General features: G+C 37.3%; 10 protein-coding genes and 1 non-coding gene across 11 annotated transcripts; 3 read left to right on the top strand and 8 right to left on the bottom strand.

Moving 5' to 3' along the window:
* Window positions 1–307: 307 nt before the first annotated feature.
* On the bottom strand, window positions 308–1,654 carry dga1 (diacylglycerol O-acyltransferase Dga1; the record flags this gene model as incomplete). The annotated part of the gene is made up of 4 exons (XM_056182942.1): window positions 308–627; window positions 683–994; window positions 1,046–1,274; window positions 1,466–1,654. 4 exons carry the CDS (start codon window positions 1,652–1,654, stop codon window positions 308–310), a joined length of 1,050 nt encoding a protein of 349 aa, XP_056039211.1.
* Window positions 1,655–3,247: 1,593 nt separating this feature from the next.
* On the top strand, window positions 3,248–3,319 carry SOMG_20205. The gene has a single exon. It is a non-coding gene; the product is annotated as a tRNA-Thr (tRNA).
* A 717-nt stretch (window positions 3,320–4,036) lies between these two features.
* ght5 (plasma membrane high-affinity glucose/fructose:proton symporter Ght5) lies at window positions 4,037–5,635 on the bottom strand (the record flags this gene model as incomplete). The annotated part of the gene is made up of 1 exon (XM_056182941.1): window positions 4,037–5,635. The coding sequence occupies one exon, from the start codon at window positions 5,633–5,635 to the stop codon at window positions 4,037–4,039; it is 1,599 nt and encodes a 532-aa protein (XP_056039212.1).
* Window positions 5,636–7,627: 1,992 nt separating this feature from the next.
* ght6 (plasma membrane glucose/fructose:proton symporter Ght6) lies at window positions 7,628–9,232 on the bottom strand (the record flags this gene model as incomplete). The annotated part of the gene is made up of 1 exon (XM_056182940.1): window positions 7,628–9,232. One exon carries the CDS (start codon window positions 9,230–9,232, stop codon window positions 7,628–7,630), a length of 1,605 nt encoding a protein of 534 aa, XP_056039213.1.
* A 1,420-nt stretch (window positions 9,233–10,652) lies between these two features.
* Window positions 10,653–11,585, top strand: mug146 (Schizosaccharomyces specific protein Mug46; the record flags this gene model as incomplete). The annotated part of the gene is made up of 1 exon (XM_056182939.1): window positions 10,653–11,585. One exon carries the CDS (start codon window positions 10,653–10,655, stop codon window positions 11,583–11,585), a length of 933 nt encoding a protein of 310 aa, XP_056039214.1.
* A 651-nt stretch (window positions 11,586–12,236) lies between these two features.
* On the bottom strand, window positions 12,237–13,301 carry mpc1 (mitochondrial carrier, pyruvate Mpc1; the record flags this gene model as incomplete). The annotated part of the gene is made up of 7 exons (XM_056182938.1): window positions 12,237–12,312; window positions 12,381–12,475; window positions 12,557–12,597; window positions 12,723–12,817; window positions 12,939–13,043; window positions 13,090–13,147; window positions 13,283–13,301. The coding sequence occupies 7 exons, from the start codon at window positions 13,299–13,301 to the stop codon at window positions 12,237–12,239; spliced, it is 489 nt and encodes a 162-aa protein (XP_056039215.1).
* A 490-nt stretch (window positions 13,302–13,791) lies between these two features.
* sec6 (exocyst complex subunit Sec6) lies at window positions 13,792–16,349 on the top strand (the record flags this gene model as incomplete). Its single annotated transcript, XM_056182937.1, has 5 exons — window positions 13,792–13,829; window positions 13,903–13,930; window positions 13,982–14,086; window positions 14,141–14,206; window positions 14,337–16,349. 5 exons carry the CDS (start codon window positions 13,792–13,794, stop codon window positions 16,347–16,349), a joined length of 2,250 nt encoding a protein of 749 aa, XP_056039306.1.
* A 151-nt stretch (window positions 16,350–16,500) lies between these two features.
* On the bottom strand, window positions 16,501–18,289 carry hif2 (Set3 complex subunit Hif2; the record flags this gene model as incomplete). Its single annotated transcript, XM_056182936.1, has 4 exons — window positions 16,501–16,962; window positions 17,000–17,419; window positions 17,470–18,164; window positions 18,238–18,289. 4 exons carry the CDS (start codon window positions 18,287–18,289, stop codon window positions 16,501–16,503), a joined length of 1,629 nt encoding a protein of 542 aa, XP_056039136.1.
* A 1,238-nt stretch (window positions 18,290–19,527) lies between these two features.
* Window positions 19,528–20,526, bottom strand: fta7 (CENP-Q-like protein Fta7; the record flags this gene model as incomplete). Its single annotated transcript, XM_056182935.1, has 4 exons — window positions 19,528–19,812; window positions 19,875–20,039; window positions 20,091–20,247; window positions 20,417–20,526. The coding sequence occupies 4 exons, from the start codon at window positions 20,524–20,526 to the stop codon at window positions 19,528–19,530; spliced, it is 717 nt and encodes a 238-aa protein (XP_056039135.1).
* A 655-nt stretch (window positions 20,527–21,181) lies between these two features.
* Window positions 21,182–22,008, bottom strand: get2 (GET complex (ER membrane insertion) subunit Get2; the record flags this gene model as incomplete). The annotated part of the gene is made up of 2 exons (XM_056182934.1): window positions 21,182–21,427; window positions 21,484–22,008. The coding sequence occupies 2 exons, from the start codon at window positions 22,006–22,008 to the stop codon at window positions 21,182–21,184; spliced, it is 771 nt and encodes a 256-aa protein (XP_056038931.1).
* An 856-nt stretch (window positions 22,009–22,864) lies between these two features.
* vma21 (ER membrane V-ATPase assembly factor Vma21) lies at window positions 22,865–23,421 on the bottom strand (the record flags this gene model as incomplete). The annotated part of the gene is made up of 3 exons (XM_056182933.1): window positions 22,865–22,992; window positions 23,088–23,179; window positions 23,384–23,421. 3 exons carry the CDS (start codon window positions 23,419–23,421, stop codon window positions 22,865–22,867), a joined length of 258 nt encoding a protein of 85 aa, XP_056039143.1.
* Window positions 23,422–23,914: the final 493 nt, after the last annotated feature.

Here is a 23,914-nt window from a genome sequence, read left to right as displayed (position 1 = left end):
TTATGCGAAATAGTACACAAGTAAAAAGCATACATAAACAGGATGAAACAAAATGAAAGAGCGCAAATAGTAAATCACTTGCAATATCTTGTAAAAAGAAAAGACTGTATCACGAACATGATATTGAATACTTAATATACTGTATATATAAAACTGAACCAATTAGTATAGCGAAGATCTTTATGGAATATATGAAAAGGCCGATTAAAGGAGAATAACAAAACTGAAAAGAGGGGCAGACTATAAATACGTGAAAAAGTGAGAAAGAACTTGAAAGGCGAAAAGAAAAGCTACAAAAAGGCGACGTTTAAGCAGCCAAATGTAACTCTTTTACTCTTTCTGGAACAAATACATCTTTATACTTGTTCCAAAGTTCGTCAAGTCGGCGAATATATTCTTCTTGAGTTTCATAAAGCTCTTGGCTTGTCGGATTTGATTTCTTAGGCAAATCCAAGGGTTCTCCGACGACGATATTGATTGGCTTTCTCCAGGGCATTAAGCCAAATGATTTATTTAATATTCCTCGGCCATAGAAAAAGGGGATAGTAAACCCAGCCAATTTTTTTATAATTTCTTGAAACTTGTAGATGCGAGTTCCAGGATTGTTGTTTACTTGTTCAAAAATATCTAAAAGAAGTCAGCTTTTTCATTCTTGAAAATATTATATATTTTAAGAACGTACCAGATTCGCCAAAAGCAAAGCAAGGAACCAAACTTGAGCCAGTCAAATAGGCCAACTTGACAAAGCCCAATCTCTTCTTCAATACCAAATTGTTTTGCCCGGGACGGGATAACAACGATTCCTGTGCACCCCCAATGACAATAACAACACTTTCGCCAGGACCTCTAGATAAAATATTGACACAAGACTTCTTTGAAACAGAATTAACGTTCAAAGCAAGCAAATAATCCCGGTATAGGGGAACATAAAAATTAGAATTCAAAGTCAAGACAGAAACGTTTATACCCGGAAACAGTTTGCTAAATTCGGCGCCTAAAAAGTGTTAGCAAAAGCAGCAACATCATATTATGTGGTGTTACATACCTTCCGTCACAAAGCCACCAAAGGCTCCAAGGGATAGAATTCCATGAGGATGATAGCCAAAAATGTAATTCCTTTTTGGGTCAAGATTCGCAGTCTTATGAAGACGAATGGGAAAATAATGGCAAAACCAATGATACGGAGCAGCTCCTCGTAGCCATAAACTTTGACGGCCCTTAGCTGTCACGAAAGCGTCATCATAAAACAACCATCCCACATATACCAAAAGAATCTGTAGCCGTTAACATCAATGTATTTAAAGGATAGATCCAAAACACGCTTGGCGTAAATTTTGTGCTCAAGCCTTATCTAACTTGATAAGCAAACCAGTATAGCAACTGGCTTGGATTCAGTACTATATTTGTAGAATCAAAGATTTCGACGTCCCCCCATGCCTCAAATCACTATTAATTATGTACTTACAGGCCATATCGGTAAAAATAACCATAAAATTGTAAAACAAGACGCAGTAAGCGTCAAACTGACACTATGAAGGAAGACGGCTAATGCCTCAACCGACCTTGTTAAATGGGATTTGTTGTATTTCGGAGTAACCGTTGTGGACTCTAGAATTCCGGGTATAGGGCCCGCGGTTTTTGTTTTTTCCTGCATTATTCGTACATCCAAAGGCTCTCTTGTAATATAATCTTCAATTGAATGCAAAGGACGATAAACAATGTGGTTTGCGGAAGGATAGTTTTGATGTAATCTAATTCATTGATTACTCTAGTGTCAAGGCCTAGATATTGTAATATAATAATACAGAAGAGTCCAGTATAAAAATAAACAATGAATATTGGAATTCAAGCAAACTGAAGGCAAGTCGCTATTTAGATACATATATCCTACAAGTTATATAAACTCTGTGGTTGAAGCACAATTCCTCGTATTAAAAGATTCGACTGATCTGACTTCATACATTCGAATTGTCAATTTAATCAGCTAATTAAATCCGTAGACCTGAGAATACTTTCACTATAGGTAAAGTAGAGCCCAATACGAGCAGAACGAACTTTTTCAATCTACAAAAACATACACCGTAAAAACCAGGCTGTGGCTTTATTTCATTATACTCATCGCGGTATTATCAATACCGTAAATAGGTATAAGTATGGGTTTTAGGGTTACTTTACCTCTTAGAGAGAGAAATATCGATAATTTTGTTGGTCACCAACCAACCTTTGAAAATACCCTGATGCTAACTGACTTATGTTCTCACATGGGAACTGAACATTATCTCAAGAATTTATATCACGGATACCAAATGTAATAAATCTGACATTTGCAACTGTGATAAATGTAAACGACAACTCGTTAGTTCATGTTGATGAGGTATATAAAGCCATGGAAGCCAAGTCTGGTATGACACCCAGTTACTTTTCGGTACTACTACCTGGTAACGCCAACTTGTGCTTTGCACCTAACCGTCAGCAGTGATAGTGATAGTGATAGCAGTGATCGGACAGCTGAACAACATTAAAAAGCTCCTACACCTGAGGTGAGGCCTGTGACTCCGGTAAAGTAGGGCTCATCCATACGCCAGTGCACATAATTGCAAGTCTAAGAAAGAAGATAAGGATTACAGCTGTGCAGCACAAGCAGGAAGACACCCAACTGAATTTGGTAGTTATTATTACTAGATGAACGCCGCATTTTCTTGTGATTTTGAAGGAGATTTGAGTTTAGGTAATAATCCATGAAACATACCAATAAGCAATGCGCTTCAACCAGAGTAATGTACTTCACGTAGACTAATATTGGGCTCAGCACTCACTGACTAGGTAATGTTCTAGTAATAGTTGACATAAGCAACTTAAATTTATGTATTAATAAATAGGCATCGCCGTAGACAATCCGCACCGTGAATAATGCTTGGTTATATATAGTATTCATTAACGGCTTGTAGCACAAGCTTTGCAACGATCTATTTGCTGCAGCTGATCCAGCGCAGTTTTGAGTCCTGCAAGTGCGCAGAATTCAACATTCAAGAGAGAATTTCGTTAGTACTATATTAGATAAGATCACAGCAATACAGATTTTTCATCTACCCGCCGTTTAGCAGCATGTGATACAATTTTCTTCTTGTCCTTAAATCAAAGTTTTTAATTGCTCTACTCTTCGTGGTTATCCGGATGAAGTACCAACCCGTTCATACGAGATCCGCAATTAGCTTATACATTTTATATACTTTTAAGTACCTAAGTAGCTCTTGTAGCTCAGTGGTAGAGCGCTTGCCTAGTAAGCAAGAGGCCCAGTGTTCAAGTCACTGCTGGAGCAGACTTTTTGTCTTTTCAGTCGAAAAAACATTATAAAAAGAATAAACTTTACTTACTCCTCTTGTTGTTCTTGCAGTCTATTATATACATGTTATTACCGTACATTATTAGCTATTAAAAATTATGATCAATTGTAAACATCATTGATTCAACTTGCTAGTATTCTATCGATTCAATCACCAAATTAAAGGGCTCTATGAAAAAATAAACAGAAGGTAGTTCCATTACTAAAGAAGGGTAGTCACCAAATACAAGGCAAGAAGAATATGTATTTGAGTATCCTCTTTGCCCTTTTGGGAATAACTCAATTATAAACGAGCACAATTGACTTTGCTCATCGATTTCTAATTAGTGGAGTTCATTCTATAATCAACGCGAAATATGTTCGAAAATGCCAAAGGTTTTCCACTGCTTCCTTATGGGCTGTAATTTACTTAATAAAATGAAAGGTAATGCCGACGTCGATGGATAATTAATAGGTAGTTTACGAATGAATGAAACAAGCATCCATTCATACAGTTAACTATATGTCATAACTCATGAAAATGCGTAGAGAAACACAAAATTTAGTTTGAAAGCATTCAATGAAGAATGGCCAGGGTTTTTAGGTTGGGGGAACGATTGAGGTGGCTTTATATAAATCCAAAAGCCTGATTAAGAGAATTGAATAATCAATAGACATGGGTGTCGTGAAGATTCTTTGGAATATCTAGTAACTTTATACCTGCTCGATATGGTCGATAAACTTCGACTTGGGCTTCGAATGAGAAGACGAAGCATTTTCCATACTGTCAGAAGTAAAGGTTTCCAGATGGTCAACATCATCATGCTTGTCTCCTGCCAAAGCTTCCTTACGCTGGTCAGAGTAACTTGCAATGTTCTTGGGACGGGGCGACCATGGCTTGCGACCAGAAATATAAACGAGGTTGATCTCTTCCAGCGTAAGACCTTTGGTTTCGTGAGCAAAGGCGAAGATGACAATAGCAGCACACAGGTTGCAAGCAGCAAAGACGTAGCCATATTTGAAACCAATTGTATTAGTGATAAAGGGAGTGAAGAAGGAAATCAAGAATCCCCAAAACCAATTACCGGTAGTTGCTACTGCAGCGCACTTGGAACGGAAACGAATAGGGTACGATTCACCAACAATAACATACGCGCCGGGAGCCCAAGACTGAGAGAAAGCGAAAATAAAGAAACAGGAGAAAACAATCATCACAGTACCAGCTCGGTGGTTAGTAGATCCATCAGATTGATACAAGCAACGATCTCCAACTGCGGCGTAAATAAAGAAACAAAGTGATTGCCAAAGTGCACCAATAATCAAAGGCATACGGCGACCAAAGTGCTCCATAACGTAAAGAGCTCCAAAGGTGCAGCAGAAGTTTACAGCGTCAAGGATTAGTGCCGATAGGTAAGGAGAGGTCATACCAGTGCCGCGGAATACTTGAGTACCATAGTAGAAGTAGTAGTTGTTACCAGTAAGTTGTTGGAGAGACATGACGCCAATACCAAGGAAAGTACGGTAGCGGATATTTTTGCTGAAGATTTCTGGCCATTTAGCAGGACCGCCAGCCAACTCAGCATCACAATCCGATTTAATCATTTGGTATTCAGTTTGAATCACTTCGTGTTCAAGATGGAGGTCATTGTTCTTACACATAATCTGCAAAGCTTCTTCGTCTCTGCCAACAGAAATTAAATAACGAGGGGATTCGGGGAGGAAAAGAATCCCGACTAGAGTAATGAGACCCCAGAGCAAGTTAACTCCAATAGGAACACGCCAAGAAGCACTTTTTGCGAGTCTATAGGTACCCATGTTAATGCAAGCGGCGATGAAAATACCGGCGGTAATGAAAAGTTGGTAGGTAGTGACAATGGCACCACGCATCGCAGCTGGTGCAACCTCAGATTGATACCCGGGAGCTAGTACAGAGAGAGCTCCGATACCAAGACCAGTCCACATCTTTGCGACCATGAACTGTACCCAAGAAGGGAGCGTTGTGAGTTGTACAATAATACCGATGAGGTAAACACAGGTGAAAAAGAGAATAGAGTTACGCTTACCGAGACGGTCAGCAAATGGTGAGGATAGAATGCAGCCTGTCATGGATCCAATGTTGACCATACCGGTTAAGAGACCTTGACGTGCGGAAGAATAAGAGTAGGTATTTGTATCCTTGTCATATTTGTCTGCATATCGAGATTGAAAGTCGCGCATATTTGTGATACCACCAATCGATCCTGTGTCTGCACCGAACATCCATCCGGCCATGGACACAAAGACCAGCATGACAATTGTTAAGACCCTTGCCATTGCGAAAGCTACTGTTCAGAAAGTTTGAAACAAAAATATTTTTGGAAGGTAAAGAAAGGATGAAAAAAAGAAAAATGAATAAAGAGTGAGAGTAGAGAGAAAAGAGTAGACTAGAAACCAAAGAATTGATTGATAGTACTCCTATATGTATATATCGCAATTGTAAAGAACCAGATCCTTAGGATAAAAATATTCTACGACAAAACAGCGATTAAAAATGCTTTTGATAAAAGTAATTGATATGAAATGTTGGAAAAAACAGAGGAATTCTACCTGTTTATATAGTCAAAGAATGTCCACATTGGCTTTGTTTGCTGTAAGCAAACGAAGCTTTAAACAACTTATGGAGAAAAGGGACTGCTTTCCAATGAAATACCACTAAAACGTTTGTAAGTACTATGATTAGTCAACCTAAATGCAATTACCAGATACGTGTCAAATTATAGTTATAATAAAGTACGAGAATAGCGATGACATTGTAAACAGTCCCCAAACGCAAAGCCGCAATCCCGTAAATAGAATCAAGTTACGAAGGAATGTTGGACGTTGAATGTGGGATTGAATAGGTAATTGAATTGCTATTTTATTGCATTTTATAAAAAAAGATTGAAAATAAAAACAGAAATTACTCAAAAACGAGATGGCTCAATGCTGCCTTCGTCGCGTTTACCCCATTCCATGTTAATGACGAGTGGATTCCACGAGCTTTACATATTAAAGCTTTTCACCACGTCATGCAACCTAATTTTCTCATGAGACCAATAATAAAGCACTTTATGTTGGGGTAAGTGGAGAAAAAATAAACAATCATGGAGACACAGGGTTGAGGAAGGCTTCGCAGAAATTCATCATTGGAATGGCAATATCCCATGGGAGAGGAGAGGGGACTCGGGTATCACGAAAGGACAAAGGCGAAATAATATGGAGAAAGCTTCGGTTCCTTTAGTTTTTTGGGGAAATGTAAACAAACAAATAAACAATTGTCAATACCTCTTTTTCAACGACTTCAGAGGCTTCTACTGCTACTGGGTGAATTTGAAGAGTCTTTACTTTCAGTCTCAAATAGTTTGAAACATGAGGATAAGTCTCGGTGTAAAAATAGCGGATGCTTGCGAGTGGCGAGACAAAAGATAGAATACCCTGAATGAAGAAATAATAAAATGGTGGTACATGTGAGCTTGACTTACTGACAGTAGCCGTTATGAACGCAAAGTAGGACGCTTTGTTAGTTTCGAGGTCACGGGGTACAGAATGGTGGAATCATGGGAAACAACAGCTGTGAATTCTATCAATGAGCTTTAACTTGAATTTATTTCAAAAATACTTGAAATAAATTTTATAAAAAACTTTTAAATCTAATGAAAAGTAATCGTTAAATCATTCCTCTTACAGCGAATTGTTTCATACTCTGTGAACTCTCCATTACAACATGCGTCTCTATCAACCGAACTTGATCGTCGCTCCTTCTACTTCCGACCTTGCCTAACTTTGGTCACAAGAAAAACAAAATTGAGACTTAAATGCATTAGCAGATATTAAAATGACCGACTTTTAATCGTCCTTCCCTCTACCATTATACAGGAATATCCTTTTAGTAATATATTATATCACATGTGCTATATATAATACATTAATGCGGATTATATCGCAATCTCATGAAAACGTTATAACTCTTCCATCAACCAAGTATATGGCCTTGTCGTGTCTGAATCTGCTGACAAGCTTCTCTTGAAATATGGATTAAACGTGTTGCTATTAGAAGTATAGATTCTAAATATAAAAAAATTCATTACATTATAAACAAAGGACTATTATTGTTCCTGGGCTTCGTTAGGTTTTAATCCTGAAAAAAAAAAAGAGGATATGTATCTATCTAAGATTTCCACGCATAGCTGCTTTTTACCTTTTTATTCCGATCCAGATTCGTTTCGCTTTTTTCTACACTGACACAAAAAACAAGCAACAAAAGTTGCACCTGATACAAATTTGAAATTAAAGACCGACAGGATTCGTGACCTGCTGAGGATGAACTTGTTGACTTGTCTCTGAATTCTCATCAGAATAAGTATTGGGTCCATGCTCGATATATTCGTTAAATTTGGAATTCGGTTCACGAGGTTTTTCTGCTTCCCTTTTACTCGCCTCATCGCGATTGCGCTTATAAGCACCGCTTTGCCAAGGTTTAATGGAAGAAATGTATAGATGATTAATTTCTTCCAGTGTAAGACCTTTCGTCTCCTTGGCAAAGAAGAAAATGATAATAGCAGCTGTCAGGTTACAAGACGCAAAGACGTAACCATACTTGAAGCCAATGCTGTTGCTAATAAATGGTGTAAAGAATGAAATTAGAAAGTTCCAAAACCAATTGCTTGCTGTAGCTACAGCAGCACATTTGGAACGATAACGAATGGGATAAGATTCACCAACAATAACGTATGCTGCAGGAGCCCAAGTTTGAGCAAAAGAGAAAATGAATAGACAAGAAAAGACGATCATGACAGCTCCTGAGCGATGATTTGAGGTTCCGTTAGGACGAGTCAAAGCACGATCACCAACAGAGGCATAGATGAAGAAGCAGATGGATTGCCAAATACCACCAATAATGAGAGGGTTACGACGACCAAAGTATTCAAGGACGAAAATGGCACCAAAGGTGCATCCAAAGTTGACAGCATCAAGAATCAAAGCAGCCAAGAAGGGAGAGTTTAATCCGGTACCACGGAACACTTGGGTACCGTAATAGAAGAAATAGTTGTTACCAGTAAGTTGTTGGAAAGACATAACTGCCATACCTAGCAGTGTACGGTAGCGGATGGGGCTTTGAAAAATCTCAATCCATCTACAGGGACCACCTTCAGTTTCAGCTTCCACATCTACTTGAATAGCATTGTATTCCTTTTGGATTAGAGGATGATCTGGAGTAAGTCCAGAGTTACGGCATAAAATCTGCATACACTGTTCGTTTTGCCCTCTCATTGCCAAGTAACGTGGAGACTCTTTCAAAAAGAGCATACCGAAAAACATTAAAATACCCCATAACAAGTTAATACCGATTGGGACTCGCCATTGTGCAGTTGCTTGACGCTTTTGTGTGCCAATATTGACACATGCAGCGATGAAAATACCGGCTGTAATAAAAAGTTGGTATGTGGTAACAATGGCACCACGGATTTGTGGAGGAGCAGATTCAGACTGGTATCCTGGAGCAATAACGGAAAGAGCTCCAATACTAAGACCAGTCCAGATCTTTGCGACCATGATTTGAACCCAAGAAGGAACCGTGGTAAGTTGGATAATAATACCGCTAATATAAACCAAAGCCCAGCCCATGATACATTTCCTTTTACCGAAGCGATCAGCCAGGGGAGAAGAAAGTAAGCAACCGATTGTTGTACCAACGTTTACCATACCAACTAGAAGACCCTGACGGGCTGAGGAATACGAATATGTATCGGCAACCGGATCATACCGGTCTGCATATCGCGACTGAAAGTCTCTCATACTCGTAATACCGCCGATGGAACCCGTGTCAGCACCGAACATCCAGCCGGCCATGGACACGAAGACCAACATCAAAGTTGTGAGCGTTTTTCCCATTTTGAGAAGTGTTAAGAAGTTTTTCCACTGAAAACAATAAATGAATGTAACCTTTTAAAAAGGAATGACTCTGATTTGAAGGATAAAAGGATTCGTGTGGTTTATTTATGCTGCTTTAGATTTTACCTTCAATGCCAATTGGCTCATTCAGCAAATGCTTTTATACGCAAGTTGCTCAGAATAAACAAACAAAGGCGCAACCAATTACACGTAAAAGACTGTTTACTCCAAACTCTATCTCGAAGAGTGCTGGAATATGTTTTTATAAAGGCGACCAAAGTAAACAAACTGAAAAGCGCTACTTTATTTGAATTTTGCGAAAATGACAAATTGACTTATGGGTTCTTTGGAAATCTTAGTAAATGAACCCAATGTGAATTAAACAAGGCTTGAGGAAGCGTTCTCAGACGATACTATTATCTTTCACAAAACAGGAATTGGATTTTAGAGAGCGCTACGAAGTTTAGTGTTATATTTCTCAAAAAGAATTCTTGTTACGAACTATTGTATGTATATACTGCCTAAATTCAGGATTACCTCACTGTCGTTTTCTCTTCTTATTTATTTATGATCGAAATTCGCAAACAATACTGCAATCATTAGGAAATCGGCAACACCACCTTTCCTGTTAACGGAGTTGGTCGTGACATATCATATTTGTGAGGTAGTGCCATCACATTTGGTCACTTTTATCTGATAAAGTTTCGGTCGATCCAGGGTGATATGATATTATCTTATACATCATCGCCGAATCATAGTGATTCCCGCAATGAATCTCCACACTCATAAAGTTTGGGGTAATGTTTACGATTTGGACACGAGTCGCAAATGTAAACAAACAAAGGACCCAAGAGGAGACTCTTTATTGGCCCACGAAAAGTCTGAAAGGAGTCAGTGCAGTTTGGAAGCGTAAATTATATTTCGTTCAAAAGCTTATAATCGTTTCTTTGAAAGGAAACAGCTTATTCCGAATATTTTCACCGCCTTGTTCGTGTTGGATGTTTCAACCATTCAACGCCAGACACCTCATTTCTCTGTAACACAGAAATGCTGAAAATGAGGGGCATTTAGAGGAAAATCTTATTTTCCTTTGCTCAATGGAGTAAAGTGCGTATCATTTGGTGGCTACATAGACCAAAAACACTAATATTCAGATGGATGTATTTCATAGAAAGAGGGGAAGACTATTCATTCATTACATGTTCAATTGTGATTTGAAATAGCTTGAAAACGCCTTGTCGGTTTGGTTTCGATGTATGATCATTCAATGACTTGATTCATCCATGTTTTGCTATATATTCCGTGGATTCTCTCTCATTCTCGCATCAATAATTCTTGGTCATTCATTTTTTGCCTAGTCTCACACTATTTTTTGGTGTCTAATTATTATTTGTTATTCTAATTCAACTCGTTTCCCAACATGACTCAAATCTCTAAAGTTTCTTATAATCGCCCTACCATACAAGCCAAGCGTGACCATGCACAAGCGACAAGCTTTTCCGTCTCGACGGAACATACAAAGCTTGAGTCTTTTGAAATGGACAAATATTCCAAGCTCGAAGGCCTTCGTGCACAGCTGTATAACCTATTAACGAAAGCACCCTTTTCCAATCTCCGTAAACGAGATACTATTTTGCACAAGCTGTTTCGATTACTATATTGCCCAAATCGTTATATCTCATGCCGTGAAAAACAACATATCCATCGAGCAGTCACTACAAAAAGTTTGTTGCATAGCTCACCTGGTGTGATTGACATAGTTTGGAAAGACGAAAGTGAACAAAAAGAAGGCTCGGTTGATGACTTTGATACGGAAGCTATGCAGTCGCCGTTATCCATGACTGTAATCAACGACGACAGCAGATCTTCGTATTCGGAGTCATCTACTTGTACCAAATACAGCTTTCCTGATACTGCTTCTTCGATATCCTGTACAGCTCAAAAAGATTTAGATGCATACAAGCAAAAATTGATGACGGATAAGAGTGAAGACCATAACGGTATCGATTGGTTTTCCATGGATAGTGATGATGAGGAATCACTAAGCTTTTCGAGTTCTGACATAGAGAAAAACTTTTCCATTTTGAAAGAATTATTAAAAAATCCAGAACAAAAGTCCGATAGTCAAGTTGTGCAGGGAGAAGACATTGACCGTTTGGAGAGCATGTGGAGATCACTGAATAATGGCTCTACTGATGATCCTTCTATACTACTTCTCCGTTTAGAATTTCTGTTGGCAGATTTGCAAACAGCCATTCGTAAATATCCAGAGATGACCTGTGGGAACTATCATAATGAAGCGTTTTTTGACAAAGTGAAAGTGGAGCTTCAAGGTTTTGGTATCTGCGTATAATACTTCTTTCTTTACTCTTACAACAATTTAACATTCCTAATCCTATATCTGTGTGATAGACTTTTTTTCTTTTTGATACTTTTCACCTTTTTTGCTATTGGAGCTTAGCTCTTTTTACCTCATGGACTATTTTCTTATATTTTACAACAAACATGTCTTTCATTTCAGCTTCATGCCCTGATAATCAACTAAACTAATTTTAAACATTCAGCATTTTGATATTTTTGTTCTTGAATTACTCGACCTTTGGATAGAGGTACTTTCTTGGGTGTAGTGTATATACTTTGATATTGTAATTTAATGAATCGAAAACCATTTTATATCATCTCCTTTTTAGTTTGACGATAATAACGTGTAAATGCTTGACTGAAACCAAAATGTGATTTATAAATTAAAAGCAAATACGCAGTTATAGGTAGCTATTAATTCAGAATCAAAAGCACGACAAAGAAAAGATGGGAAAATCCTGAAATTAATTTAAATTTCATAGAAATATACACTTTGACTCATTTCTGTTAACGTTATACGAAATCGTAGAACCAGATCAAATGGATTAAATCCTAGCATACAAGCTTATCCTTAAAGGTAATAAATACGATTAAGGAAAGCAGCATGAAAATAAAAAAAAAATGATAAAGATGGTTTGTGAATTTAGTCTCTAACAGGTTTTTCCTTCTTAGCAGCCTTCACTACATTTTCGACAACAGAGCTTTGGTCACCATATCCACTAATGAATATTGTTAGCATATCTTTTTTTTTTTTTTTTTTTAAATAAATCATCAGCATTTTACATACTACCAATGGTTGACAAAACGGAGTCCTTGGACACTTTGTACGGTACAGTTAAAAGCGTGACAGCCCAACAAAAGATAGTTTCTGGGGCTTACCATCTAATCAGAGAAAATGTAAGCAAAATTATTTTAAATCGAAATACAGATCAAATCAAATTCGATTCAACCAAATTTCCATACCCAGGCATAACGCATAAAAACAGCAGAATAGGCAACAAGAGCTAAAAGCAAGTCAGCAAGTTGTTCTTATCAAGCATTTTCAAAAACGGCGTCGATAGAAACAAGTATAGGAGGACATGTATTCGCCCATCCACAATTCGTTCGCACACGACTTCAAGCCACATACCAGAAGTCATCTGTCCAGAAATCAATTTAGGGTCCTTTTTCAAATCCAAAATAGCAGCAATAGGAATACCAAAGTTCGATAAAGGTCCCCAGAAACTATTAGGATTTGGGTTAGCAAATTGAATTCAGCAATGCGATCAACGACAAATTCAGCCAAAACCCCCGGAAGACGATGGATTCTACTAAATTTTCAGTCATGCTGTGTATTTAAACGTACTGGGTACTCATCAAATATCTACGAAAGTCTGGGCTTTTAAGCCATACACCAAAGCGCTTCATTACATTCTGTGAGGCCTTTTGACTCAACTTTTCGGGGGCATTCCTATAATTCGGTGTCATTAGCTTCCATAACTCACAAAATTCCTTACATTTTCAAAGTTACTAGTAGTTGGTGGTTTCCTTTGGGTTTCCGGGTATAAGTACTTACTACAAAGAGTGTGATTGACAAGAAGATAAAATCAGTGCGATGCTAACCAAAAATTTTCGAGTGAGTAAAAGAAATGAGCAGCTTAATGCAATGAAAAATTTAAAGTAAAAAGACTATTTTCACAGCCACAATACCAAAAGAGATTTTTCTCATCTTTCTTGGATAGTGCATTCCATCGTAGTTGAAAAAAGAATAAACGGTGTACCTTAGTAAACAGAGAAAGAAGAGCAAGCAAGCAATGAGTCTTCGTTTTTCTACGTTTTCTAAGGTACACCGTTTAATTTACAAAATGAACTGTGTAGTTTCGAGACTTCCCTTTCATTCAATCGACGATTTCCTTTGTTCAGTGTTCCTTACCTGAAAAGCTTGGATTGAGAAAACGGTGAATCTTTGAGCCTGCAAAATATCTCTTCCATAGAAGACAAAAAATAAATTAGAGTAGAATATAATAGAACACTTTACTTTGGCATGCTTCTACGCTAGCGAATGGCTTTGTTTTTTCATTTTTTTCCTTTGTTGATCATTTTGCGATATGTTCCATTTTCATATGTTTAGTTATGGAATTTGTGCGCAGCTCGCTAAATGTAAACGGCCACTTCAGAGTCAACAACGTAAACAAAGCGGTTTCTTCGTTTCCAGCGAAATGTCTTTAGCTTCTTCTGATGAACTTGTTTATAATAAGTATGCTTAGTTAATGAGCAACCGCTCCTTTCCTATTGGTGTTTCAGTTGTTTTAACAGTCTTGTCTATATAGAGTAGCCGATATCCTGCGGCAAAGCGAGGTAAAATCTGAAATAAAATAACAAAATCGAGAACCGTGGCTGACTGTCTAGGATTTATACAAGCTTTCGTCCCATGTCGAAAAATTTGAGCGAGAAAAAGATACGTTTGACTTACACGTCAAAACGGAGCTTGAAAAACATACAGAGAGTTTGCAGGTAATGAATTTGCCCACCTTTACTGAATGTTGCTTTGTCTAATTCTATTTCAAGAGAGGAAAGATCGCCCTTCATGATTCTCATTTAAAACGTCAAAAACTACTTAATGAACTTAATCATGTACGGTACTGAAAACCATTTGTTCTGGCTGTTTTTCTTGCTAAATTAACAGCTTTGTTTTTATCAAAGCCGTTCGACTGGAATAAATGGTTCTTTGTAGTAAACGGGTTTACTGACTAAGGTTTCTTAGATGCGATCTTTATGCACGATGGCTCACAAAATGGTAGAGCAATTTCCTCTTATCAGCGAAGTTTCTCGTATTTACAAAAATTGCTATGCTACTCGGCAAATGATTGTGCAGCTTCAAAATCTGATGCAGGAAACCGACATCATTGAAGATATGATTCGAGAAGATTTGGAACAGGATCCCACCATGCCTAACTTGCTTAAAGCGCACTACAAACTTACTAAACTTCGTACTTTTCGAGATGATGCCATGTACCAAGCTTCATTAGAGAGTAGGAACGACGCGTCTACCACTCTACAGTCATCTTTCTCTAACTTAAATGCTCTTTCTGAAAAGGTTGATCGACTGATTTTAAACTTTTGCAGTAATTTGTTTGAACTTTTAAAAGTCGGCAACACCAAAACGATTGTCCGAGTGTTTAAAATCATTGAAGCTGAAGAAGCTTCAGACGAAATGCTAAAGAGCATTAGAAATGCTCAATCAAACCTCACCGATGCGAACGAAGCTCCGTTCATGAACCTTCAAGGTAGCTCGCGTCAGCTTCGGAACTTTTGGTCTGAGGCAAAAGAGATTTTCCAAGCGTCGGTCGCCGAACGATTTCATCAAGCTTGGTCGAGTTTTGTTACTCAGCAATCGGATCTCGAGTTAGAATGGATATTTGACGATTTGCAATATGCATTTCAGGTTCTTCCAGAGCTTGCTTCTCCATCCTTCGATCTTGCCAAGGTGTTTGCTAATATTTACCAGCAATGCCTCGTAAATCTTGTAAGAGATTCCATTTCTTCTGATACCCCAGCTGCAATCTTTTTGTATCTAATTAACTTTCACAAAGAATATCGAGCGTTTTACCAAGAACATGCTCCATTTTCCGCTGACGAAATTCAACCTTTACTAGAAGATGGAAGCAATGGAGTATTAGTAAAAGAATATACCAGGCTTTTTACTCAGAAAATCCAAGAATGGTCTGATAAATTATTCCAAAGTAGCGTTGAGGCCTTCATTAAACGTGAGAGTGAACCAGAGCTGGACAGCGACGGAAACTATGGTATTCAAGGAACTATTATTTTCTTCCAAATGATTACACAACAGGTCAACATCATTTCCCAAACAAATAATCCAGAGGTTGTTAGTACCGTTTTACGATCTATTATGTATGTAATGCAGGCGATGCAAGAGCACTGGAAGACCGTGATGAGAACAGAACTACACAAACATCTATCAGATACTTCCAATACTCCTCCGGGACTAATGGAGTATTTGTTGGCTCTTGCCAATGACAACCTAAAATGTGCAGGTTTCATGGACAACACGCTTTTGCGTACAATTGAATTGGCAACCGATAGCCGCGAAGAAGACCTTCGTGAATCTTTCGGTAAAACGGTAGATGGATTCATTTTGCTTAGCGACATCGGTGTAAATGAAATCGTTGAAATCATCAGCAACGATGTGAAGCCTGCTCTTGCTACTTTATTCCATCCTGGATGGTATCAATCGAGTAACATGAAGTTAATTGTTGATACATTTAGAGATTACATTGTAGATTGCATAGAACATATGGTACCTGGTTTATTCGATGTTTTCTTGCTTGAATCTTCTAACGCCCTCACGATCAATTATCTTCGTGGAATTTATAATAAAGGAGTTACATTCGAAGGTCCTAGTGCTATTCAGCAAATACGATCTGATGTGGCTCTTGCTATTCGTGCCTTTGGTGAATATATGGCTGCTGAGCACTTGAAGGCTACCTTTGAACCCATAGAAAAATTGCTCCTCGGGATGTTAGATGCAGAATTAAGGAGTGTTGCAGAATACTTCCGTCTTCTTAAAGAATCTTATTGGGATGCCCCATTGTCTTTGGTGGAGGTGATTCTCACAAATAGGACTGATCTCGATCGGGGAACGATACGAAAAATGGTTGAAATTGTTAGACAAGAAAATGCTAAAGTGCAACAATACTCTTCGAACAAACCAACAATTTTTTCCCAGATTACGCCAGTTAATGCAACTCCTCTTTAAAATATTACTTCTACCTGTGCTTATGATATTTAATGATTTTGCGAAAGGCGCTTATATTTATTAGTAATTTATGGAAAATATAATGAAAGGATAGTACCACGTATAATTAACGAGATAAAAACCCAAGTAAATTTATTTAACAATAAAATCATTAATCCAAATCAATTTTCTTGTCACTGACTGCAGAAACCGCAAGCTCGTGCTTTTGTTTTCCAATTATTAAATGCTTATCATCAGGGCTCCACTTAATAAAAATAATTTGTTCGTCAGCTTGATTATTCGCAAGAGTAGCCACTGATGAATTTTTAGGAACCAGCTCTTGAACTAAGTTACTTAATTTACAGTCCCATATGCAAACACTTCCGATTGAGTCACCCGTTGCTAGCAATCGTCCATTGTTGCTGAAAGAAATCGCGGTTATTGGAGAAGCATGTCTCATACATACGGAGAGTTGTTGTAAAGAAATAGCATTATATAAACTGGCAATGCTGTTGGAAGCTATTGCAAAAATAGGAGACCCGCTTCCTTCGTTCCAGCCGACACATTCGATAGGAGAATTGAAAGGAAAGGTGTGCATACACTGCAGTGACTCAGAATTTGACTGGGACCATAACTAAAAATTAGCGGAATTCCTATTATTATAAACATACCTTTACGGTAGCATCGCTAGAAGAAGATATTAATAGCAAAAATTGTGGATGATAATGTAAAGACAAAATGGACTCTTCATGTGCCTTTACGACATTAAAGACTGGATTCCTGCTCCGAACGTTAAGCATTTTCATATTTCCGTCAGCATCAGCAATGACAAAAGTATCTACAGAAATCCATTCAATTTCCAATATAGAAGAATACGTGTCGGCCAAGTATACAAGTGAACGCGTTAAACAATCATACAATACAACGCGACCATCAGCGGATCCTGCCGCTATGTATGTGTCGGTTTCACTCCATTTAAGCGTCAACACAGGGCTTTCAGTTTCTTGAAGGATGATCTGTTGAGAGCCATAATCATTAAATATTTCGATAGAGCCATTAAAAAAGGAACATGCAAAGTATGACCCAGTATGCTGTCTAGTTAGCTACCGCTTAAATTTAAACTGTCAGAACACTTCCTTACATTCCATGCAATACAAGTAACATCTTGACTTTCAATATTGGATCCATAAAAGGTTTTAGGGTCGGCACCCAGTTTGCAAATGCTCAAATCAGCGTTCATCATTCCTACAACGAATCTTTCAGAATCGGTAGGCTGCCAATCGGCACAGGTTACAGCATGTCTCATTGACAAGGTATCTGTAATCGATAATGATTCATCCATAGAGGGTTCTGCCAATTGAGTACTTTCTTGGTTGACAGTATTGGGGTTCACAGCTGACTTTTCTTCTGTAACCACCGAAGGTTCATTTGAGGGAACTTCAGCTATGTGACCTTTCATATGGATTTCTGGGGTATGTTCAACATCTCCTTCGGTCTTGGAAGCGTCTGCTAATTCTGAATGCTTATGTCTTTCGGTTCCATTTGCGTCTGCCCCTTCACCATTATCAACATTGCGCTCGTAACAGGAATGAGGAACCGTTAATAGAAAATCATTTCTGCAAGGATGTTCAGTGTTTTGTATATCTTCCTGAGTTATAGTCTCGTCTTTAACTCTTGGAGGTGGATTTTCAATCCAATGCTGCTCTATTTCCGTATACTGTAAACCTTTTTGTAAAACTTCAACAAGCCTTCCGACAGGACAGGTCAGGCCCCAATCCTTGTCCGAATTTTGAACATTCGTTTCATGTTCAAATGCAAACTGCGTATGTGAATAACCTGAACTGTTAGTGATTACTTTTCTCGGGTCAAAATATAATTCGTCTATATAAACAAATCCAAAAAGATTTACCTGATTCCTGCAAATATCTCCAAATAATATAATTAATCTGATTTGTATCCATAATGACGTTAAGTTCGAATCCCAAAACCAACAATTTATGTAGTCTCTTTTTTTATTATTTCTACCACTATTGGTCTAACTGTAGCAATAAGATTTAATCCTTAATACAATCTATTATCAAGCAAAATGAAAAGTCTGTGTTATAATGAGTTTTCTCAAGAATCCATTGAATTGTATATAACTCACAGGTGAACCGTTATAGTCACAAAAGGCCCGCTTAGATACATTGGCGATCTTCTTTAATACGGGTTATTCGTTGTAGTGATATAGAAAAAAACTTTATTAATTTCTTTTTTTTTCTAGTTCAATATGCGTTGGTAACCGGTTAAAAAAGTAGAGGTTACGAAGTAGAAGCAGATGGGTCGATCTATAATAAATAAATATACTAAAAAGAAAGCTGCCTTGTCAGCGATTTGCAAAATCTTGCAAAAAATTATTGTTGTCCACGAACAGAACGTGCAGAATACAGTAATTTTGTATGTTGGTTATGCTTCGTTCTCATGGTGCAAATGCTTGATAAATACAAGTTCTAAACCAAACAGTATCTGTAATATCTGAATATTGGAAAATGCATTTTTTCAACCTGTCAATGATTTTAGCAATTCTCTCAAACTTCGTGCCCGTTAATGAGTTTTACATTTTCAAACTTTGCTTCAATTGGCATACCAAAGTAACAACTACTATGGATCGTCCATTACTTCATAACAAACACAGAGGTTTCTTTGAAAAGTTGCTTCTTTTTTAGGAAAACGAAGTTAGGAAATTAAAAGTGAGGGTTTCGCTAACAATAGTCTGGGAAAGCTTGTGTTCAACGAAAGCCTTGCTTGTGAAATAGAAGGCATTGAACTTGGCCAACGAGATTATCTGAAAAGCCTCAAGCAAATCGCATAGAAAACTAGCTCTCAAAAAGCATTGTCTCTCCCTAACTTATGCTCATTATAATCGATCTTAACTTTTTCGTCTTACCCTACCCTAACTGCTTGTAGGGAGAAACTAGTAGCAGCTCATGTGAAACCTTTCCTTCTTTAACCAAGCACTCCATTAAGTTGGCTTGTCGTCTCACTTTGTGTGAGAATTATTAATGACGAGGTGATTAGTCTGAGTGCTGAGAGTAGATGAGCTGTAAATCCAGTTTTTGGGTTTACATTAGTTCAGGGCCATTTCTAAATTTAAACTGCAACAAAAGTGTCTTTCCGGCCATCTCTTTGATTCTCAAAAAAGAGGTATAAATAAAAACCGTTATGATGGACGTTTTGTTTGCGGTTGGCCAACAGGTAATTGTTGTTGAATCTTCTGGAGTAATAGAGTAGCTTTTTGTACCTTTTGACTTAATTGAACTGTTTGACTTGTATGCCGATGTAAAGTCCTCATAAATGGTTGTAGCTTTTTGTTGTATTTAGTTTCGGCTTTGGTTTCCGAGGCCTTTCCACTGGAGAATAATAAACCTGGTATATCGCTGTTCTCTAAATTTGCATTATTGCTCAGCGAAGGCTCTGTAGAGGAAGATTTCAAAAGAGGATGTAACTAGTTAGGTTAGTATTTAAGCAGTTAAGCCGGATTAATATAGGAGAAAAGGGTTTACATGCCTTGTTTTTCATATTCCGTGATCTTGTTTGGTTTGTAGAAAGATTCTGCTTCATTTGCTCGTAAGCTTTTTGTTCTTGCTCCAATCTCATGCTTTCTATGTCTAGCTCTTTTTGAAGCAGGTGAATATGATCCAGGTCACCATATAACTGTCGCTCTAATTGATTCTATACAACAGTTAATAAGTACAAAAAGCACATCGGTCTTAAGCAGCATACATTGGCAGTCAATACTTGAGAAAAGGCACCGCTGCCAAATTTACTAGGAGGAACGGGCAATGCCTTGAGTGACTGATTCATCCTTCTTAAGCATTCTAGCATCCATCCTTCTGCTGTAGTTTTTCTATGCTCGGATTTGATGCCGTTCAATACTAGTCTAAGGGTAATAGGTTAGTTTGCAAATTCAAAACCAAGACATAAGATAGCCATGTTTCCTTCATAAATTTTTTTAAAAATAACAACAGAAGAAAATGTGGTTATCCGTTAGAAGTATACTGGTTCATTCTAAAGTTTGAAGAAAACGGCAGATCTCTAAAGTTGCTTACCTAGCACAGGTTCGAAGAACAATCATTATTTCTTCATGCTGCTTTTCTGATAAAGGACGCCATTTCTTATGAATCTCTTCCTTATGTATCGCTCGTACGCTTCTTTTCATGTTTTTCCACTCAAACCTGAAATCTGACTTAGCGAAGCTAACCTTTCCTTCTAAATTGTTTTTTTTTTCTTTAATCTACGATTCTTGGCAAATTACTCTGCTGAAACTGACATTCCCAGAGCTTTTGCGTTTTTTTTCGTAAGATTCGGTTGTATTCTCAAAGAGAGTAAATAATAAGAGCTGCAAGGCCAATTCACAAAATTTCAAAGTTTTACAAGTATTTGAAGACAAGAGTAAAATTACGCTATATGTTTCGTTTATGGGAAGACATGCCTGCATTTAAAAGCGTTAATTAGGATTTACGAAACAAATTTGTGAAAATCGTGATTTCTTTTCGACGGAAACTGCACGATTATTCAGTCATAATGAGAAGGCATTCATGTTGTTAAAAATATTTTGAAAGTTCAATGTTCATATTCATTTTAAACACGTTAAAACAAACAACTAGCTAGCTAATTTGAATTCAGTACCGACCGTAACTCGCGATGAAATCGTTCAAGGAAAACAGGGAATATATATATATATTTATCAGTTCAGTTAATTTTCCTTTTTCACTAAAGGCTCTGTTAAAAAAAATAAAATAAAAAAACTTTAAAAATTATCGTGAACTCTTTTTCCCGCAACTTCAATCATTGTTCTTTTTCATCCGCCGTCATTATATTAGAGAAGGACTTGTATAGCAACATATTCCTATCACGAAAATCGCTACGCATGCATCAGTAATCAACTGGGATACTAAGGAAGCATAGTTTGCAGTGTATTTAATCATAGACGCATAAGGAGCCGGCAACTGAGAAGCCACCGTCATTAATAATGAAGAAGAGGAAGGATTATTTCTTTCCACAAACAAGCGCATAGAGAATAGACATGCTTCAACAGTAAACATCCAAGGAAGCAAAGGCTATAGTTGTAGTTAGCATATATTAGGAAAACAAAAACGAATATTTTAACACATACCAATCGACGGAAGTAGCAGAAACAAACAATAGCAACAACGAAGGATAAGTGGACATATTTACGCAATGGGAGGGTTCTGTTATTATCCACAGGAGCAGCATTGTTATTGACAGCTGCATCGGGTCTTTCAAATTGCCCATTGCTATCTTCTTTGGAAGACTCCATAAGAGCTTGGAAAAACTTGGCGAAATCGGGATTTTCAGCGAACATGTTCTCGGGGGGACCATTGGTTGGAGTGTCGCTTTGCAAATTGAAGGGCGAACTTACAAGATTATGTAAATTAATTGGGTCGTTAGTATCTCCTTTTGGAATCTTCAAGTCTGTAGTAGGGACTTGTTCGGCTTTCACATTTGACTGAAAGGAAGGAGAAGCAATATCTTCAGAAACAGTGTCATTAGAAGTTGCTTGCTCGTCTATTTTAGATTCCTGGCCCATAATTTTATCAATTCTAGAGTTTCCTCCTTGTCGAATTTTTTCCATGCGACGCTCTCTGCGTAATCTTGCTTGTTCAGCTGCAGATGACATGTTTTCCTATTATTATCCAAGGAGTATAGATTAATTGTAATTTAACAGAAAATCTGTGCAACAGTTTAGTTGAAGGGTTACAAATCACGCTGAATTTACCAATGTTTAAATATTGAGGTACAAGTCAGTTTTGATGTGATGAAGGAAGGATTGGTATGCAAGGGTTTATGTGAAAAGCGAATTTTCAAACTACTTTCAGTTCCTTCATGAGATAAACATAATATTAGCTATATTCATATGTATATAATGTAATAAAGAAAAAAGGACGTTCAGTATGTGGACACCATGTATTTACAAATAAAGCTGATTCAAGAAGAATGCAATTTCAAGTGCTTCTGTTTGACGTTTCATATCCCTTTCTCCTTTTTTAAAAAAAAAGTTGAAGCAATTCATGATTTTGTTCACCTTATCGTTCTCAAATAGTAAACTTTATACTTGTTGTTTGGTAAAAACTTCATTCAAGCTGGGTAATTAATGTCATGCAATACGAATATAACCAGTTTTCCTTAATGATAACTAATTTTAGAGCTTCCATTGAATCTTGAATCCCACAGAGATCGACTTGAACTTCCTGAATTTATAGAGGAACATATATGTAAAGAGTCCAACCAGACGAAGAACTATGAAAGAAATTAATCAATACTTGATTCCTAAGCACCATCCACTCTTTATTGAATTGACTTCTTCTAAAGTTTCTGTCAGTTTTTGTATGCCATCTTTCTCATAGAAAAAAAAGAAGGCAGGAAATTGAAAGGAATCTTCGCAAGTGAGCTCTCTACTGTCACTTTTTCTGAAGCGAATTATTGTTTCTGCCACCAGAAGCCGCTGCTAGCGGCAATCCAAGTGAGCAACTCATTCATTGCTGCTTTTTCACGGGCTCTGGTGAGCTAGCATCTTTCTCCCAAAATGCAACCAAAACATATAAAGTCGCAACAATGTTCGCAACGATAGCAGCTGCTATTCCTGCCTTAAAAGTATCCTGGCCTAGATGGGAATTGTTAGTACACTTCATTGACCTCTTATTATTTGGCTTCTAGTTATTCATTTTAGCCAAAATAGAAATATTGTAAAACTCATACCCAAGAACCAGTTCTTTAGAGTCCAATAATAAGTCAACAAAGGTAATGTGAATAAAGCAATGCTAAATCCAATGAGTTTCATTAAAACATGCCTGATCTAAGGTTAATAACAATTCTTTATTAAAGCACAGGTTAAAGATCGTTCACAAAGTAGTTGATCTCTAGTAAACTCTTCCTTATAGGACCCTTTTTAAAAAAAAAAAAAAAACCTGCCTGACCATAGTGATAGGAGCCTTTTCAATCCACATTTTCAGTACAGCTACTTAAATATAAGCATTAAAATGTTAATTACTTACGTTTGAATAGAATTGTCTTTTTCCATTTTTTCTGACATGATGTGTTCATGGGAACCACATTGCTATTAGTGAATTTCAGACACTCTTAGGTCGTTTAGAAGCAGGAAAGGTACGAGATACGCTAAGAGTACCTTTTTTTAAGATTTTCTACGTGCTATTTGGAATTCTGCGCTAGTCTATATCTAATTATTGAATTGTAAAACAGAGTCGTTACTACTTTCAGAAATTGCATCCACAAAATTAACTTTGAAAGCTTTCTATGAAAATTGTTCGTTTGTATATATAAAAAAATCCTCGGTAGTAATCTTCCAAAACACAACCTACTCTCTCTTAGTTTCTCAAGTCTGGAATGAGTTACATTAAGTACAATTGGTCTGTTTTTTCTTTCTTAATAGTTAGTATTTGTTTATTTATTTACATCATGGTATGATTTAACATAGCTCACTATTCCTCGTCGGATAACCTATGATGCTAGTTTAAACCACTTTATTCGCTTTTGCGTACATCCGCAAACTGCCACCAAAAAGATCA

Source organism: Schizosaccharomyces osmophilus, chromosome 3, assembly GCF_027921745.1.
Source record: "Schizosaccharomyces osmophilus chromosome 3, complete sequence".
Taxonomy (NCBI): Eukaryota; Fungi; Ascomycota; class Schizosaccharomycetes; order Schizosaccharomycetales; family Schizosaccharomycetaceae; genus Schizosaccharomyces; species Schizosaccharomyces osmophilus.
Note: the sequence above shows the minus strand (reverse complement) of the source record. Positions and strands in the feature narration are given on the sequence as shown.